Source organism: Oncorhynchus gorbuscha, linkage group LG13, assembly GCF_021184085.1.
Source record: "Oncorhynchus gorbuscha isolate QuinsamMale2020 ecotype Even-year linkage group LG13, OgorEven_v1.0, whole genome shotgun sequence".
NCBI lineage: Eukaryota > Metazoa > Chordata > Actinopteri > Salmoniformes > Salmonidae > Oncorhynchus > Oncorhynchus gorbuscha.
Window position 1 is genome coordinate 40,859,945 of NC_060185.1, and position 19,068 is coordinate 40,879,012.

Consider the following 19,068-nt stretch of genomic DNA (forward strand, 5'->3'; position numbering starts at 1 on the left):
CTCCGTACTGGACTGCTTCGACAGACAGGACGTGGTCCTCACATTGAGGTGGCCGTTCTTCCTGGTGGCCGCCTGTTGCACGGCTGCTGCCAGGATGCTGCTGGCATTCTGCCCGGCGTAGTAGTCTAGGAGCAGGTCAAAACCCCGGCCCTCCATCTCCATCTGGTTCACCATGAAGCGGGAGAACTCGTCAGTGATGCTCTCGCAGCTGGACTGCTTGGAGATGGAGCCTCCCCTGCTCAGGTTCTGGCCCAGCCGGCTGCCGGGGCCTAGGGTGTTGGGGGTACCCGGAGGGCCTGCGTCCTCCTCTGGGATGCTTTCATAGCTGGCGGCCTTGCCCCGGCTCCACCGCTCACACTGCAGCCGGCTGCGGGTCTGCTGGCCGGGCTTGGAGGTGTCAACCACATTGAGCTCGGGGCAGTTCATTATGCGGGCGGTGACCTCAGAGGCAAAGAGCGCGAAGGGATCAAGAGTCTGGGGCATGTCATCCAAGTTGACCGTTTCATCCACCACGCGGTTGACCAGGCACTCCATCAACTCGGGCTGTTCCTCAGTCTTCCTCTTGATCTCACTGAGGCGTGGTGGCCGGTGCTTTTTGGATGCCACACCGCCATTCTGGCCCTCCTTTCTGCGGAGGGCCGTGCAACAGGAGGGCAGCAGGTAGCTCCCCTCAGGGTAGTAGCCCGCTGCACCCTTCAGGGCACAGAACCACGGCTGCTTCCCGCTGGAGTTCTCCAGGCAGATGGCGGCCAGCTCAGTCGCCATGGAGACCACAGTGGTGGCCAGATCATCAGCGAAGTAGTTGACAGGGGTAGTTCTCGAATCTGAGTCCATCTTTAAGCAGACCAAGGCCCCTGTGGAGGAGGAGCTAAAAGAGGACTGAGGGGTCAGAGAAGACTGTCTGCTGTCTGTACTGGCTATCCATCTTTTCTCTGTTCCCAGTGATGAAGAGACCTGGTGGGCTAAGCTCTCTGGAAAAGTGTCTCTGATGTTTCCTCTGGCCTGCTGGCCCTGGAGGTCATAGCAGTCCTTAATAGAGGACGAGACTTTAGTCGGAGCTTGTCTGCGCTGCTGCTGCTCTCTGATATGTGGCGAGCTGTGAGACTCATAAGGTTCACTCTCCCTCTCCTCCAGTCCATATTTCACCTCCCTCATCCCAGAGTAGACGGGTGTCTTATCTGCCCATTGTGTTTCACAATTATCGGGGTGGCTGGAGCCAACGAAGCACTGTAATTGGCTTAATGGTTCCTTGGTACTGGCGGCCACCTCGTAGTCCCTGAAGCCGACATCACCCTCTTGTCTGTCAAACGACCCTATATCACATTTGGAAATGTCACCGATCCGCTTTGAAGTGAGACAAAGGATGTCGAAGAGCACATTGCTCACGCTCTCCTGCAGAAAGCCCTGGATATCAGTGACGTCTTTTCCCGGGCCTTCCAGTTCTTTTTTCTTTCTCGCTTTCTCGAATGCGTGTTTGAAGAGGCCGTCGGCCACTTCGCTGATGAAATTGTCCACCTCCGTCTCATCCATCTTGTCCAGACATGACTTATTGGGAGACGTGATGCCGTCCACAATCCTGTTGTGGGTGGACTCCAGTAGATGGGCCACACTCTTGTAGTCCTGGGGCTGAGCCAGCACCCCTGCTGCCTCCTTGTGAAGAACTTCAGCAATGCTGGTGCGGAAGGCCTCGATGCTGGTCCCCTCGGCCACACTGCAGTGGAGGGTGATAGCTGTGGAGGTCTGCGCTGCAGATAGGAGCCCCACGGAGGCGGCCGAGTAGACCTCGGTGGTGGAGTTGTCTTCTGACTCGCAGACCACTTCCCCGGCCTCTTCAGCTAGCTCCACCACAGCCACCGCCCCCGCCACCTGGGCCATCCCGCACATGGCTGAGGAGAAGGAGTAGTCAGTGCCCTCAGGGTCCCTCTGTCCCTCTCTCTCCATGTCCCCCTCTATTGGCTCCATTGCCAGCTGCTCTGCTACCTGTGGGCTGGAGATGGTGCCGATGACACTGGCAGCGCATGCCAGGGCCCGCTGTAGGGGTTTGGTGGGGTGGCGTCCAGTGGTAGTGGTGGTAGGGAGGAGGTCATGGGTCTCTGGTCCGTGTTCCGCCGGTACCTGCCTGGCAGTACCACCAACACCATGCTCCAGAGCCGCGTGAGAGGCTTGAGTACCCAGCCACTCTGGCAGGCCTTCGCAGCTATCCGGGCTCTGCACTATGACGATCTTGGGGAGCTCGAAAGAGCAGGCGCGTGCCCGACAGGGCTCCTCTGCTACTGTCCAGGTGAGGCCGGTGGGGGGGTGGCTGCCGGGGGACATGCTCACAGCGGCCTCAGGAGCGAAGGATGGTTCGTCCTGAGACAGGCTGATGAAGGCGTCTTGCAGTACCGACTCGGCCAAGTTGGTGGCATAGTGGCCAGCCGACTCCTTAGTGTGATGACTGCTAGCTCTCGCCGGTGCCCTTCCTCCTCGTTTCTTGGTGGCTGGGGGGGCGCTGATGGTCACCTCAGACTCCTCGCTGTCCTGCCACTGATGCTGGCCCAGGTGTCCTCTCTGACACGCTGGTCTGTCGCTGTGTGCTACATCTGACAAGTCCTCTGCCACATCACTGCACCCTGGCTCTGTGTGGAGAAAGAGAGAGAGAGGCATGTCCAGACCTGTTAGAATATACTTCCATCAAATTCACAATGTGCCAGAGCAAGAGCGATGACAACCCAGCTCTGGTTTAACCAAGCTAGCAATAACACCAGACTTTCACTGAGCAGCATTTACCATCTCAAACATGACTATAGCTAACAACCAAACCCTAGCTGGTCCCAGTTATGTTTGTGCTGTCTTACCAATGACCATAAGAGTTGGCTACACAGGCCATAATACAACACAAACAGATCTGGGAACAGGCTAACTTACCCCCATGCAAAGTAAAAAAGAGCAACCTCATATCCGAGGCTTGATCTGATAATGAATATTACTGGTACATTGACTCAAAGGAGACCCTTCACACAGTGTTGGTTCTAAATTCATACAGGCAGGGATGGGAACAATACAGATACGAAATGCAATAAAGATCAATGTATCAAAATAAACAACAAAATCTCGCCTTGTAATGTATTTCATTAAAATACTTGCAAGTAGCCGGCCCGAAGAACAACAACATTCTCGGTATCGGTTACAAAAACATTTATACTTGCAATGACTCTGATATCTTGTTGTTTAACTACCTTAGTTGAGCAAGTCACCCTGGATAAGCGAGTCTGCTAAATGACCAAAATATAAATGTATATGTGAAAATGAACAAACCAAAATGAACTGCAAAGCAGGCTGTTTATTGTTTCGTGGCGGAGCTCATTAGAATAACACTCAGCATGCTTTGCAATTGTTTATTTTTACATATACATTTATATTTAGTTCATTTAGCAGATGCTTTTATCACACTATAGTGCTCTCAGACTTCTGATACCAATGCAGGGTGAAAGGGGGGCCACAAAATGTGAAATTATAAATTGTATAAATTACAGTATTTTGAAAATACAAAATACATTGTAGTGTAATTCAGCCCAGTGTAATTCAAATGACAAAATACTCATAAGTAATTCAAATAAGTATTCCAAATGCATGTAACAGAAATCCTGCCCATCTCTGCTTACAGGAGATTCATATTATAGATAAGGGGAGACTTGTCACTGTGCAGAAAAGCACAGCCAAACTCAGGGTCATATACTGTATATTAATCTCAATCATGACAGGCATTGATCTATTCTACTGTATGTGCCCTCAGCAGCACGGCACACCATGCGAGGCACAAATGCTCTAAGGAGCTACACAGCCAGCCAGCCACAGAGAAGTGTTTTTACAGATGAAGACTGACAGGCACGAGAGAACAAGAGAACAACAGCTGAATGCCTGTCGTTCCCTTTTGAAACGAGACGAGGGACATCTTCAGCGGTAAGAATAGTATTCAAGGAGCCTGTAGACTATTTGTGATTCGGAAAGTATTCAGACCCCTTGACTTTTTCCACATTTTGTTACGATACTTTGTCATTATGGGGTATTGTGTGTAGATTGGTGAGAATTATAATTTGAAAAAAATCCATTTTAGAATAAGGCTGTAACGATAAAAAAATGTTGAAAAAGTCAAGGGGATCTGAATTCTTTCCGAACGCACCTGTACATTGACCTGTTTTGAGAGTAGGCTACTGAATAATGTATAACCTTACAAAAATGTCAGATTTTTCCTCCCAAAAGGAGTGCTTCACAGTAGTATATTTATAAATAATAAATGGTGTATCCTATTTAGCAGACACATTTGTCAAAAGTGAACTAGAACAGTAACTGAGATCGACATTTTCGTATTTGCGATCCTCATGCTCTTCAAACTTAGCCCAGGACTACATTACTCAACTTTATTATTCACCACATATGTCAGTAAAATACAATGAACTCAAATATAGTACATATTCAAAAGGATCAGAATTCATCACCATTTCGTAAGCCATCATCCTCGCTGTCATCCCCCAGGTGTTCTGAGGCAGTGAGGAAGTCCTCCTCTATGGATGAGAAAGAGCGGTTGGTGTCGTCATCCAGCCTCTGCCCTGCCATCATCATCCCCTGGGACCCCTGCCTCTCCTGACCCCACTGTAGCCCGATTAGGAACTTGTTGATCTCATAGATGATGCTGGTGGGCCGCCGGCCCCCAGCACACTGGACCAGGCACACATCTGTACCCCTCTGGCCCTGGAGACAATACACACACACACGCAGGTACAAATACGGACACACACATTTTTAACATTTTTACATTTTATATTTTTCTCGCCAATTTCGTTATATCCAATTGGTAGTTACAATCCTTTCCCATCGCTGTAACTTCCGTACGGACTCGGAAGAGGCATAGGTTGAGAGCCGTGTGTCCTCCGAAACACAACCCCGCAAAGCCGCACTGCTTCTTGACACACCGCACGCTTAACCCGGAAGCCAGCCGCACCAATGTGTCGGAGGAAACAGCAGAGGAAACAGCGTACACCTGGTGACCGTGTCAGCATGCATTGCGCCTGGCCCGCCACAGGAGTCGCTAGTGCGCGATGGGACAGGAACATCCCTGCCGGCCAAACCATCCCCTAACCCGGATGACGCTGGGCCAATTGTGCGCCGCCCCCATGGGTCTCCCGGTAAAGAGTTCAATAATTGATGCATTCTACCTTGTCTGCTCGTGTAATTCTCAGAGCAGATCAGACAGTGGATGGATTTGGGCTGGAGGGATCTCAACAAAACATTAATATAAAATTACATGAAGTGTGTGTGTGTGTGTGTGTGTGTGTGTGTGTGTGTGTGTGTGTGTGTGTGTGTGTGTGTGTGTGTGTGTGTGTGTGTGTGTGTGTGTGTGTGTGTGTGTGTGTGTGTGTGTGTGCGTGCGCTCACCTGTGTGTGGGTGGGGTACTGGTGAGGGTGAGAGGGGTCCGGAGTCTCCAAACCGCCGAGCAGCAGGATCTCGTTCACCTTGGGCTGTCGCACACTCAGAGAGTCGACCAGCTTGGGAAGGTCTGGAGAGATTGAGGCCAGTTTCTAGAGGAGAGAGGGACGTCGCCCACAGTCACAATGACAGGCACATAGGCAGTCATCATCAGAACAAACCTGCTAATTACCTAAACAAATCAACCCCTCTCACCCAGGCTAATTATCCTGAATCCATGGCAACAGAGCCAGTGTTTATGATAGTTAACAAAGACTCTGGGGGAACGGGTGGAGGGCAAAGGAGAGGCGAGGATGGAGGATGAGAGAAGGAGCAGAGTTGTTAATGGGTAGGGGGAGGAAAGGGGAGGAGGGAGTAAAGGAGATGAGATGAGGAGGGAGGAGAGGGAAGAGAGGATATGAGAGGAAAGCATGGGTAGGGGGTAACAGAGAGATGACAAGAGAAGAGGGGACCCAGCACACCTTGACGCAGCTGTTGTCGTGACGATCCACCTTCTGCTGGTCCAGATTCACAAAGCAGATCTGCAATAAGAGGGAAAAAGCTTCAGAACAGTGGTAATGTAAAGCTACAAAAAAAACATAGTGAGACCTGAGAGGTTAGCATCAAATAGTCCAGAATACTGACTGTGATGTGTAATTCCAATGACCTGACTTTACCCAGATAAAAGCATGATTACTCGTCTGACAGAGGAAGCATTCATGCCGTGTTAGCCCTCACTGGCCATTACAAGCCTCTAGCAGGACGTGATTTTGGAGGTATGGCAACGAGCAAATAAGCAGGACACAACAGGGCTAATTGGCACCCAGTCAGTCAGTACCCAGGGAGCGAGCGACAGTCCCTACATACAGACTGATATAATTTTACTGAATTGGTCCCAAATTAAACCCTATTCCCTATATAGTGCATTACGTTTGACCAGACCCCTATTAGCCCTGGTCAAAAGAAGTGCACTATAAAGGGAATAAGGTGCAGAATAATTTCACTGATTGCTTTGCCATTGTTCATTCTGGGGTGGGTTTTCCAAAGCCTTCATAGCTGCATCGGTATGTTATTTCACTTCCTGACCCAGACTATAGAACAGCAAAGTGCTACGAATGTCGTTTGTTCACGCATAGAAGATTGGCCGCCCCGTCAAACTCTTCGATTTTCATAAGTGTGACTCTGTCGTGCCAGTGCGGCTGGGTTGTGTAGAGAAAGTATGTAAAAGTACAGCTACAAATGCTCTGGGGAAGTTTTAATCAATAATTGAGTTAATTAGAAAAGGGGAGTGAAGGGGAGTTTGTGTTATTAGTTTAAGCAGACTGTGTTTGTCTATTGTTGTGACAGATGAAAATCCGAACAAATTTGATGACCAATTTATGCAGAAATCCAGGTAATTCCAAAGGATTCACATACTTTTTCTTGCCACTGTACATACCAGGTCCATCTCTCCAAACCCAATATTCTGCCCCCACGCTTCAGCCAGAGAACATATTATATATATTTTCTAGATAGGAGAAATAAACCATTTCCTGTATTAATCAACATACCAATCATTGTAAATCCCAGCGGTTGATATAACCTCCTTGATCATCGTGCATACCCTCTCTGATGTACGTCATGCTGAAAGCCCTCAAAGCTCAAAGAGCTTAGCTACCCACAATTCATATGGTTTCTGTAAGAGCTATTCTTTATGATTAACTTCCCTACGTGACTCAATTAAGTAAAAGAACAAACGCTTGTGGGGTCCATCTTGTAGGCCTCTTATCTCTCCTCACACATGTCAATTAGGCTAATATGACTGTCTGGTTTGCCTGTGGGCTATATTCAGCAGCTTATTCCCCTGCTCCCCACCATGTTTTTCCCCCTTCCTCTTTTCTTTTCCCGTGGCACTCGTGTCCATGTTTCATGGTAATGGGTCTTCTCGGGGGGAAGAGGGCATGTACGCTTCGGACTAACATCAAAAGAGAAGCAGAAGGAGAAATACAAAACAGAGGGAAATGATGCAGCGACTGGAACTGGATCGAATGGCCCAATCAGCTTAAGAGATAAAACTGTTCTGTCTGCCAATCAGGCTGAATCTGTAGTTTGTTACTCTGTGACATCATGGATGTTAGTCTCTGTAATGAGTGGATTCGATTTTTTTTACATTTCCCTCTTTTACAAATGAATCTCGCACTTTCCCCATGTTTTCTACATCATTTCTGCCTATTTCATGGATCTTTTATAAAAAGTAGCCTATAGGATGAATCAGAGGGCTAACCACCCCAAAGCTGAAAAGGGGACAGCATTAAATGGAGGAAACAAAACGGCGGGAGCAGCTTGAGAATTGGAGTGGCGCTCTTTATCAGGAGAGTCAAAATGTCCACCGGAGTGAAACAACACAGAACATTGGAAAAGCCCACTCTGGTAGTGGTGTAACCTATGTTGAAACAGTCTTATTATTAAGGTGGTTCTATCAAGCCTGTGCGAGCTGAAGTGCTGTGAAGGTTATCACATTATTTGGGCTTATTGTGTCTTCCACGCAGGTCAAAGCAATTGCAGAGAAAAGTAAGGAGATGACTGTTGAAGAATGAGAAAGAGCGAGGGAGAAACAGTCAAAAGAAAATAGGAGATATAGTGCCCTTCCCAAGGACAAAATCATTTAGCCATCACCATTATGTGGGGGTGGCAATAGTCTCCATAAAATGAGCTGTTTGTGCAAGGTAGAGAACACTATTATCTTTATTACGATATTTTGTCGTATGACTAAATGACATGTTTTATATTTAAAATCATTACTGCCATGGTATTTTAATGGTTTCATGAGAATGGCCTTCCATGCAGAGTTGCAAAGAAAAAGCAATATCTCAGACTGGCCAATAAAAAGAAAAGATTAAGAATGGCAAAAGAACATAGACACTAGACACTGCCTAGAAGGCCAGCATCCCGGAGTCGCCTCTTCACCATTGACATTGAGACTGGTGTTTTACGGGTACTATTTAATGAAGCTGCCAGTTGAAGACTTGTGAGGCGTCTATTTCTCAAACTAGACACTCTAATGTACTTGTCCTCTTGCTCAGTTGTGCACCGGGGCCTCCCACTCCTCTTTCTATTCTGGTTAGATCCAGTTTGCGCTGTTCTGTGAAGGGAGTAGTACACAGCATTGTACGAGATCTTCAGTTTCTTGGCAATTTCTCGAATGGATTAGCCTTAATTTCTCAGAACAAGAATAGACTGATGAGTTTCAGAAGAAAGTTCTTTGTTTCTAGCCATTTTGAGCCTGTAATCAAACCTACAAGTGCTGATGCTCCAGATACTCAACTATTCTAAAGAAGGTCAGTTTTATTGCTTCTTTAATCAGAACAACAGTTTTCAGCTGTGCTAACATAATTGCAAAATGGTTTTCTAATGATCAATTAGCCTTTTCAAATTATAAACTTGGATTAGCTAACACAACGTGCCATTGGAACAAAGGAGTAATGGTTGCCTATGTAGATATCCCATTACAAATCAGCCGTTTCCAGCTACAATAGTAATTTACAACATTAACAATGTCTACACTGAATTTCTGATCAATTTGATGTTATTATAATGCACAAGGAAAATGTGACAAGGTAATTCCTGAATGACCCCAAACTTTTGAACACTAGTATATATACTGTATATACAGTATATCCACATGATAAATATCCCCACATCAATAACAGTCGATAAATGTGCTTCTCATAATAAAAGGGTGATAATCAATGTCTAGACATACATAATCCGGCAAGACTTTAGCTTATGTGACAGAGGATATAGGACAATCTTCACAGGGCCTAATGACCATGGTGCTATGGCAGCAGTGATGTCACTGTTTTTAACGGCGTGCCATAGCTCTGAAAAGAGTGGGTCAGATGTGTTGTTGTTCCTTGGGAAGGTCAGATGTGCGTGCGTGCATGCCTGTGTGTGTGTGTGTCTAAATGACAGAGTGAGTGAGTGATTGTGTGGAGGTGTGACAGAAGCACAAACTCACAACCCTTCACACCTTAAAGACAGAAGTCAGATGGTGTGTGTGTGTGTGTGTGTGTGTGTGTGTGTGTGTGTGTGTGTGTGTGTGTGTGTGTGTGTGTGTGTGTGTGTGTGTGTGTGTGTGTGTGTGTGTGTGTGTGTGTGTGTGTGTGTGTGTGTGTGTGTGTGTGTGTGGTTAGAGCCCTAGACTGGTTACAGGACAGAAACACACACGCACAAATGTAGAAACTCGTAAACGTGCTCTCACTTATTTTCCATAAAGATTACTAACGTTCACAGACTACAGTGCAATATATTGCAATACACACACACACGACAAAGACACACACAACACAGACACACAGAATACAGACACACACAACACAGACAACACACACACAACACAGACACACACAACACACACACACAACACAGACACACACAAAGCAGACACACACAACATACATCCACACAGTACAGAGACTCACAATACACACAACACAGACACGCACAACACACACACACAACACACACACACACAAGACAGACACACACACACAACACACACATGCACAACACAAACACACACAACACACATACACAACACAGGCACACACAACACAGACACACAACACAGACACACACAACACAAACACACATGCTTGGTCACCGTTAAAACGGTCTCACTCATTTTCAAAAAAAGATGACAAATATTCACAGGCTATAGTGCAATATATTGCAATACACACACACACAACACAGACACACACAACACAGACACACACAACACAGACACACACAACACAAACAGACACAACACAAATACACAAGCTTGATCACACAAGCACAGGAGCAGAAACTCCTTAAAACGGTCTCACTCATTTTCAATAAAGATGACAAATATTCACAGGGTATGTAGTGCAATAGGCTGCTACGCACACCCGTGTGAACACAAGCACACATGCACACCATCCTCCACCCACTTCTAAGCTCTCTTCCTCTTCCCTCAACAACAAATCCTCTCCCCCTCACTCAATCTCTCCCACCTTCAAACCCTTCTTCTCAACTCTAACCTTTGTCTCTCTCTTTCTCTCTATGTCCCATTGCTCTCAACTCAGCACACTCAGTCGTTCTTCCTGTGTCGTCTGTGTGTTCCCCTGTGTTTGTTATGTAAGACCGCCACAGTCAGGCCATGTTGTGACTGTGAGCCACTTGGATGCTCTGTCTCTGGCTGTGTCTCATATGGCACCCTGTTCTCTAAATAATGCACAACAGTAGTGCACTAAATAGGGAATTCGGTGCCATTTGGAACACAACCTTGGTATCCTTCTGTGGCTCCTGACCCCTGACCTCCAAGCAATAGCACCAGCCAAGATACATTACAGGCACTTCCATTATTCATATGCACTGTCTGTATGCTGGTCTTGGTTGTGGTAATCTCTCGTGGACAGATTGTGCGTAAACCGAAGAAAATCAATTAGCTGACCAAATTACGCAAGATTTTAGTTCTGGAATATTAGAGTTGTAGAGCTCATTGAATATTCACAGCACTAATGTGTATAGAGTCTACACCTGTTCAGCTCTCCATTCAGCCTCCAACTCTGGAATAATATCACATAATGATGTCCCATTTCCAGTCATACCCAATCCTAGACCCAGGCACACAAGCATGCAGACAGGCCGGCACACAAGCAGGCAGGCACACAAGCAGGCAGACAGGCAGGCACACAAGCAGGCAGACAGGCAGGCACACAAGCAGGCAGACACACAAGCAGGCAGACAGGCAGTCACACAAGCAGGCAGACAGGCAGTCACACAAGCAGGCAGACAGGCAGACACACAGTTGCTGTGGGACCAAGCAGGCAATTAGAGCAGTGAGGAATGTTATGAATTGGGAATATCTTATCTCATCACTGTAACTAACTCTGTCCTAGCCATCAGCTGTGAGATACAGCTTAAATTGTCATTTTCAGCTCCCCATATCTCATTGAATACAATTAAATTATCTACAGTACATAGCTGCAGCAGTGTGTGTGTGTGTGTGTGTGTGTGTGTGTGTGTGTGTGTGTGTGTGTGTGTGTGTGTGTGTGTGTGTGTGTGTGTGTGTGTGTGTGTGTGTGTGTGTGTGTGTGTGTGTGTGTGTGTGTGTGTGTGTGTGTGTGTGTGTGTGTGGGAGTATGGGTGTGGCAGTGTGGGTGTGGCAGTGTGGGTGTGGCAGTGTGCAGAGAGAGAGAGTGAAACTGGGAATAATTTTGGTGTTGATGGCATAGAATGCTAGTGATAGTCTCTCGTGACAGATTATTAGTGCATGCAACATTTGGTTCTGGGGTCTGAGATGAACAATGATATAGATCTCATCTTTACAAAAATGTAAAATAGGATTGGAAACATATCTCCGTAACTTCACTGTAACTAGCAGAGCAGAACTAACAGTGTAGAAGACTTCGGTTCCAAATTGCTTGCCCTGTCAATGTGTTCAGATGAAATTCACTGTGACTATCGCAACTCGGTAACATCTCACTGTGAGCTCAGGCCCTGCCTTAAAACATGAGAGAGTGATCAAAAGTGACAAAACCTAGATTTGGTAAGGAGTGAAAAGAGAGCTTACAAGATTTTTATCTTAGCACTTTGAGCTCCTGAGTGCATAGTCCCTTCTACTTCCTGAGCCTTCCACACACACATTCAGGAATAGACGTCACTGTAATTGTCACATAATCAACCAGTTCGTGTGTGGCCATATTGTCTCCATCATATGAAATGAGTGGATAATAAAGATATCACACTTTGTGAAACAACCAGGATGACATATTAATGTCAAGACAATTTCCCTTTAGGGACAATAAACTTGAACCTGTCGTAAACACGACCTCCGAGCTTAATTTGAATACCTCTGCTGCCGCTGATTGTGTAATCAATGACAATCACATCGCACTGATAAAAGTGACCATGTTAGATGATTCCATAAATGATTCAAATGAACATACTAATAAACCAACCCTTCCCCCGCTCCCCAACCAAAACCCTCGGTGGAGTAAAGAAATACCATATCCAGCCAAACTTATTAAGTCTGCATTCCACACACTCACTAACACAGACCCTGTTCACTCCTGGCTCAGAGTCTGTCATTAACTAAGCTGATATGGCCACGGGCCTATTACTGTGATAATACTGGTTAACAGAAGAGGGTGCACACACACACACACACACACACACACACACACACACACACACACACACACACACACACACACACACACACACACACACACACACACACACACACACACACACACACACACACACACACACACACACACACACACACACACACACACCTAACCCCTGCTCCTCATCCAGTCTGGACACATTGTGCAAAAACGGCACTGTCTCATTTGCACACACAATGGGAAGATGAAAACGCTTTTTAATTGACTCAGAGCTCGGAATGAGACTGAGGGAAAGGACAGACACACAGAGTGATACCTTTGTTTTCTAGTAAGAACACCAACGCTTACCAGTCGAGTACCCAAGAGATAATTCCTGTTCTACAAAGTTCTATAAATTGTCATAGATTTGGTGGCAGTCATATAGTTATAAATCAAATAGGCACACACTGCTCACCGTGTTATATCTCCCCTCAGCGTCATCCTCCAGAAGGCCCAGCCTGCACAGAGCCTTCTCATTCCTCAGCCAGTACTCTGACGAGTCCAGCACACTGCTACTGCACAGCACCTGGAAGACACAGATAACTCACACTCTTACACACAGACACATGACTGAACTCCTTCTCAGAATGTATAACATACAAACACACACACACACACACACACACACACACACACACACACACACACACACACACACACACACACACACACACACACACACACACACACACACACACACACACACACACACACACACACACACACACACACACACACACACACACACACACACACACACACACACACACAGACCTTCAGCTGACAACCTTAGTATTTACCCTCTGGCGATAAAGATCTCTACAGGCCCTTTGTTCAGGAGGTTCTCTGTGGGACCTTCCTCTGTAAGAGGGATCAATAGCCTGTCAGTTGGCCTATTTACTCTCCACATATTTACTGTGTTCTTACTCTTCCCCCGCGAGCTGTTTCAATGGACACTATGCGTTAAGTGTCAAGTCCTGTTGACCTGCGACTTTCAATGACACTCAAGAGTCAAGAGTACCTTGTCAGAGGGACACGTACAGTGCATTCGGAAAGTATTCAGACCCCTTGATTTTTTCAACATTTTGTTATCTTACACCCGTATTCTAAAATAGATTTGTTTTAAATCCCTCATCAATCTACACACAATACCCCATAATGACAAAACATTTAGCATATTTATTAAAAATAAAAAACAGAAATACCTTATTTACATAAGTATTCAGACCCTTTGCAATGAGACTTGAAATTGAGCTCAGGTGCAGCCTGTTTCCATTGATCATCCTTGAGGTGTTTCTACAACTTGATTGGAGTCTACAGTTAATTGCACACGATTTGGAAAGTCACACACCTGTCTATAGAAGGTCCCACAGTTGACAGCGCAAGTCAGAGCAAAAACCAAGCCATAGGGTTGAAGGAAATTCTATAATAAGGGTAAGGGGATAGCTAGTCAGTTGCATAACTGAATGCATTCAACCCAAATGTGTCTTCCACATTTAACCCAAAGCAAATCCAGGAAAAGAAATGCTAGTGGGTGTGGCGTTTGGCCAGAGCGATGTGGATGGGTAGTCAGGTGTGGCTTTTGGCCAGAGCGATGTGGATGGGTAGTCAGGTGTGGCGTTTGGCCAGAGCGATGTGGATGGGTAGTCAGGTGTGGCGTTTGGCCAGAGCGATGTGGATGGGTAGTCAGGTGTGGCGTTTGGCCAGAGCGATGTGGATGGGTAGTCAGGTGTGGCGTTTGGCCAGAGCGATGTGGATGGGTAGTCAGGTGTGGCGTTTGGCCAGAGCGATGTGGATGGGTAGTCCGGTGTGGCGTTTGGCCAGAGCGATGTGGATGGGTAGTCAGGTGTGGCGTTTGGCCAGAGCGATGTGGATGGGTAGTCAGGTGTGGCTTTTGGCCAGAGCGATGTGGACGGGTAGTCCGGTGTGGCGTTTGGCCAGAGCGATGTGGATGGGTAGTCCGGTGTGGCGTTTGGCCAGAGCGATGTGGATGGGTAGTCAGGTGTGGCTTTTGGCCAGAGCGATGTGGATGGGTAGTCAGGTGTGGCATTTGGCCAGAGCGATGTGGACGGGTAGTCAGGTGTGGCGTTTGGCCAGAGCGATGTGGATGGGTAGTCCGGTGTGGCGTTTGGCCAGAGCGATGTGGATGGGTAGTCAGGTGTGGCTTTTGGCCAGAGCGATGTGGATGGGTAGTCAGGTGTGGCGTTTGGCCAGAGCGATGTGGATGGGTAGTCAGGTGTGGCGTTTGGCCAGAGCGATGTGGATGGGTAGTCAGGTGTGGCATTTGGCCAGAGCGATGTGGATGGGTAGTCCGGTGTGGCGTTTGGCCAGAGCGATGTGGATGGGTAGTCAGGTGTGGCGTTTGGCCAGAGCGATGTGGATGGGTAGTCCGGTGTGGCGTCTGGCCAGAGCGATGTGGATGGGTAGTCAGGTGTGGCGTTTGGCCAGAGCGATGTGGATGGGTAGTCAGGTGTGGCGTTTGGCCAGAGCGATGTGGATGGGTAGTCAGGTGTGGCGTTTGGCCAGAGCGATGTGGATGGTTAGTCAGGTGTGGCGTTTGGCCAGAGCGATGTGGATGGGTAGTCAGGTGTGGCGTTTGGCCAGAGTGATGTGGATGGGTAGTCAGGTGTGGCTTTTGGCCAGAGCGATGTGGATGGGTAGTCAGGTGTGGCGTTTGGCCAGAGCGATGTGGATGGGTAGTCAGGTGTGGTGTTTGGCCAGAGCGATGTGGATGGGTAGTCAGGTGTGGCGTTTGGCCAGAGCGATGTGGATGGGTAGTCCGGTGTGGCGTTTGGCCAGAGCGATGTGGATGGGTAGTCAGGTGTGGCGTTTGGCCAGAGCGATGTGGATGGGTAGTCAGGTTACAAAACAATAGAGATCATAATAATTTCCATAGTGTATTTTTAGGCTGATGCCATCATGCCCCCTGTGCCCCTGTCCTGCACTATCTCCCTCTGGTGTTGTCCATCTGCTCTGGGCCATCGCCAGGTAGAGATGACTCACACTCAGACGGCCTCATGGTCATGACATCACAATTTGGCAGAGCTTGGAGTGAGGGCAGGGTTGTGTTCATTAGGCACAAAATGGGAGATAACCGCCCAAAACAGGGATGTGCTATTTCAACTTGTCCAATAATTGCCCTTTTCTTCCGTTACAAAATGTTTTGCGTCGATGTGCACCAATGAACATAACCCAGCTTCATACTGGAGCTTGAGCAGGAGCTTGATATCAGTAAATGTTCACCAGTTAAAATAATATTATTCTCCCACATGTATTTTATTAAGGCAATATTTAGACTGCTAGGTCTTTGTCAAGTCAGGAGACCTGACCTAGAGTTAGGGTTGAAATCTTGTCTTTATAAATACACACTTGGAAGCCATACAGTTTTGTGTCATTGTGTGTGTGGACACTTCTATTACCAATACTACATGTAAGACAGTGGAGGCTGCTGAGGGGTGAATGGCTCAATATAACGGCTGGAACGGAACCAATGGAATGGCATCAAACCATGTGTTTGATGTATTTGAAGCCATTCCGCTCCTGCCGTTACCAACCTCCTGTGATGTAATATTGTTTTTGTATGTTAGCGGCAAAGCGGCGAGGCTCAGTGGAAGTCATTTAACGTGACAACCCGTCTACTAATGAAGTGACTGAACAAGCAGCTATATCGACTGACAATGCTCCTTATTCAAGAGGAAGGAGGGGGAGCAGAACAGAAGAGGTTGAAACTCAATGTAATCTCCCCGAGACCAGTGTTCAATGCCATTTCTCTCATTGTCTCCTTGGCACAGTGAGATGATGAATCCAACTAGATGACCTAAAACACCTGGTCCTCCATCATTACTCTCTGTTGCAATGGCACAAACTCTCCCCCCTCACCAGGGAGAGGGACACACACACACATTAATATTTACCGGACATACTGTACACACACACCGTCCCCCTGTATTTACCTTCTTGCAGGCGGTGATGGGGGATCCCAGGATGCTGTCTGTGCTGACTCCCTCGGCGGCTGCCGACTCAGAGCTCTCGGACATGGCTGACGACTGGAAGTTACTGCAGGAGGAGAACAAAGTGTGTCTGTGTCAGGGCCTACTGTACACAACCCCAGGGCAAGGCCTCTGTTTGGGCTTCAGAGAGCCTATTAGCCCATTGGTGAACAACTTCGCCTGGGGACATGATCCCTGGCATCCCTGGCATGCCCACTGCTGTACAGGACCAGCCATCAGAGAATTGCATGAGAGGAACACAAAAACTGTGAACCTTAACTAAAAACAAAGGTAAACTCAGCCATCACATTCTTCTTGAGGCGCTTGAGACAATGTATGGTGATCATTGGTATGTTTACAACCAATATAGGATTGAAAGGAGGAAATAAATGATTTTCCTCATTAAATCATTTTATCTGTGATTTGTAAGTTTAAAAGCGCCCAATTTTTTTATCAGAAGTTTGTATTAATAAAACTGGCACATAAAAAAGGAGGAAGGTATATGAAGACCAGAGAGACAGCTGGCTCTGTGATCATCACTTTCATGTTAATTAAAAGTATTTAATTTTGCAACTGGTTTAATTTAGGGATTCAAATCAAATCAAATTGTATTTGTCACATGCTCCGACTATGCATGGATATTAAATAGAGAGTAGCAGCAGCGTATAAATGTGTGGTGGGGACAATGTAAATAGTCTTGGTAGCCTTTTGATCAACAGTTCAATATGGCTTGGGGGTAGAAGCTGTTAAGAAGTCTTTTTGACCTAAATTTGGCGCTCCGGTACTGCTTGCCGTGCGGTAGCAGAGAGAACATTCTATAACTAGAGTGGCTGGAGTCCTTGGGAATTTTTTGGGCCTTCTTCTGAGACCTGGGTGGCAGGAAGGTCCTGGGTGGGTCCTGGACGGCAGGAAGCTTTGCCCCAGTGATACTGGGCCGTATGCACTACCCTCTGCATTGCCTTGCGTTCAGAGGCCGAGCAGTTTCCATACCAGGCCGTGATGCAACCAGAACTTTTTGAGGATCTGAGGACCCATGACAAATCTTGTTAGTCTCCTGAGGCGGAATAGGCGTTGTCGTGCCCTCTCTACGACTGTCTTGGTGTGTTTGGACCATGAGAGATTGTTGGCGATGTGGACACCAAGGAACTTTAAACTCTCGACTCGCTCCACTACAGCCCCATTGATGTTAATGGGGACCTGTTCGGCCCGCCTTTTACTGTAGACCACGATCAGCTGTTTTGTCTTGCTCACATTGAGGGCGAGGTTGTTGTTCTGGCACCACACTGCCAGTTATCTGACCTCCTTCCTATACGCTACCTCATCGTTGTCGGTGATCAGATCACTGTTGTGTCGTCTGCAAACTTAATGGTGTTGGAGTCATGCTTGGCCATGCAGTCGTGGTGAACAGAGAGTACAGGAGGGGACTAAGAGGGGGGACTATACACCGATGAGGGGCCCCAGAGTTGAGGATCAGTGTGGCAAACGTGTTGTTGCCTACCCTTACCACCTGGGGGTGGCCCGTCAGGAAGTCCAGGATACAGTTGCAGAGGGAGGTGTTTAGTCCCTGGGTCCTTAGCTTAGTGATAGCTTAGTGATAGGGTACTATGGTGTTGAACGCTGAGCTGTAGTCAATGAATAGCATTCTCACATAAGAGTTCCTTTTGTCCATGTGGGAAAGGACAGTGTGGAGGGCAATAGATTTTGCATCATCTGTGGATCTGTTGCGGCAGTATGCACATTGGAGTGGGTCTAGGGTTTATGGGATAATGTGGTTGATGTGAGCCATGACCAGCCTTTCAAAGCACTTCATGGCTACAGACTTGAGTGCTACGGGGCGATAATCATTTAGGCAGGTTACCTTCGCTTCCTTGGGCACAGGGACTATGGTGGTCTGCTTGAAACATAGGTATTACAGACTCAGGTTGAAAGTGTCAGTGAAGACACCCGCCAGTTGGCCCTCGCATGCTTTGAGTACACGTCCTGGTAATCCATCTGGCCCCGTGGCTTTGTAAATGTTGACCTGTTTAAAGTTCTTGCTCACATCGGCTACCGATGCGTTATCACACAGTCATCCAGAACAGCTGGTGCTCTCGTGCATGCTTCAGTGTTGCTTGAATAAAAGGCATTTCGCTCGTCTGGTAGGCTCGCGTCACTGGGCAGCTCGCGTTTGGATTTCCCTTCGTAGTCCGTAATAGTTTTCAAGCCCTGCCACATCCGACGAGCATCAGAGCCGGTCTAGTAGGATTCAATCTTAATCCTGTATTTAGGCAGGTTACCTTGGTGTTCTTTGGCACAGTGTCTATGGTGGTCTGCTTGAAACATTTTGGTATTACAGACTCGGTCAGGGACAGGTTGAAAATGTCAGTGAAGACACTGACATTTGGTCAGCGCATGATTGGAGTACAAGTCCTGGTAATCCGTCTGGCCCTGTGCCAAGTTATTTAAGTCGTCTGGT

At 47.3% G+C, this 19,068-nt stretch overlaps 1 protein-coding gene across 6 annotated transcripts in view; it reads right to left on the reverse strand.

Annotated features, from left to right (window-relative positions):
• LOC123992875 (A-kinase anchor protein SPHKAP-like) overlaps positions 1–19,068 on the reverse strand; it is a 159,465-nt gene that overhangs the window by 15,044 nt on the left and 125,353 nt on the right. For all 6 annotated transcript variants that reach the window (XR_006831325.1, XR_006831326.1, XM_046294481.1 and 3 more), the window contains 6 exons: positions 16,578–16,680; positions 13,040–13,150; positions 5,929–5,988; positions 5,416–5,559; positions 4,479–4,731; positions 1–2,618 (listed from right to left, as the gene is read on the reverse strand). The exon at positions 1–2,618 is cut by the window's left edge and continues 866 nt beyond it. Coding sequence is in view for 4 of the 6 variants with exons in the window: in XM_046294481.1 (XP_046150437.1) it covers positions 1–2,618; positions 4,479–4,731; positions 5,416–5,559; positions 5,929–5,988; positions 13,040–13,150; positions 16,578–16,680 (3,289 nt within the window). In the remaining 2 variants the exon portion in view is untranslated. The remainder of the gene's footprint in view (positions 2,619–4,478; positions 4,732–5,415; positions 5,560–5,928; positions 5,989–13,039; positions 13,151–16,577; positions 16,681–19,068) is intronic.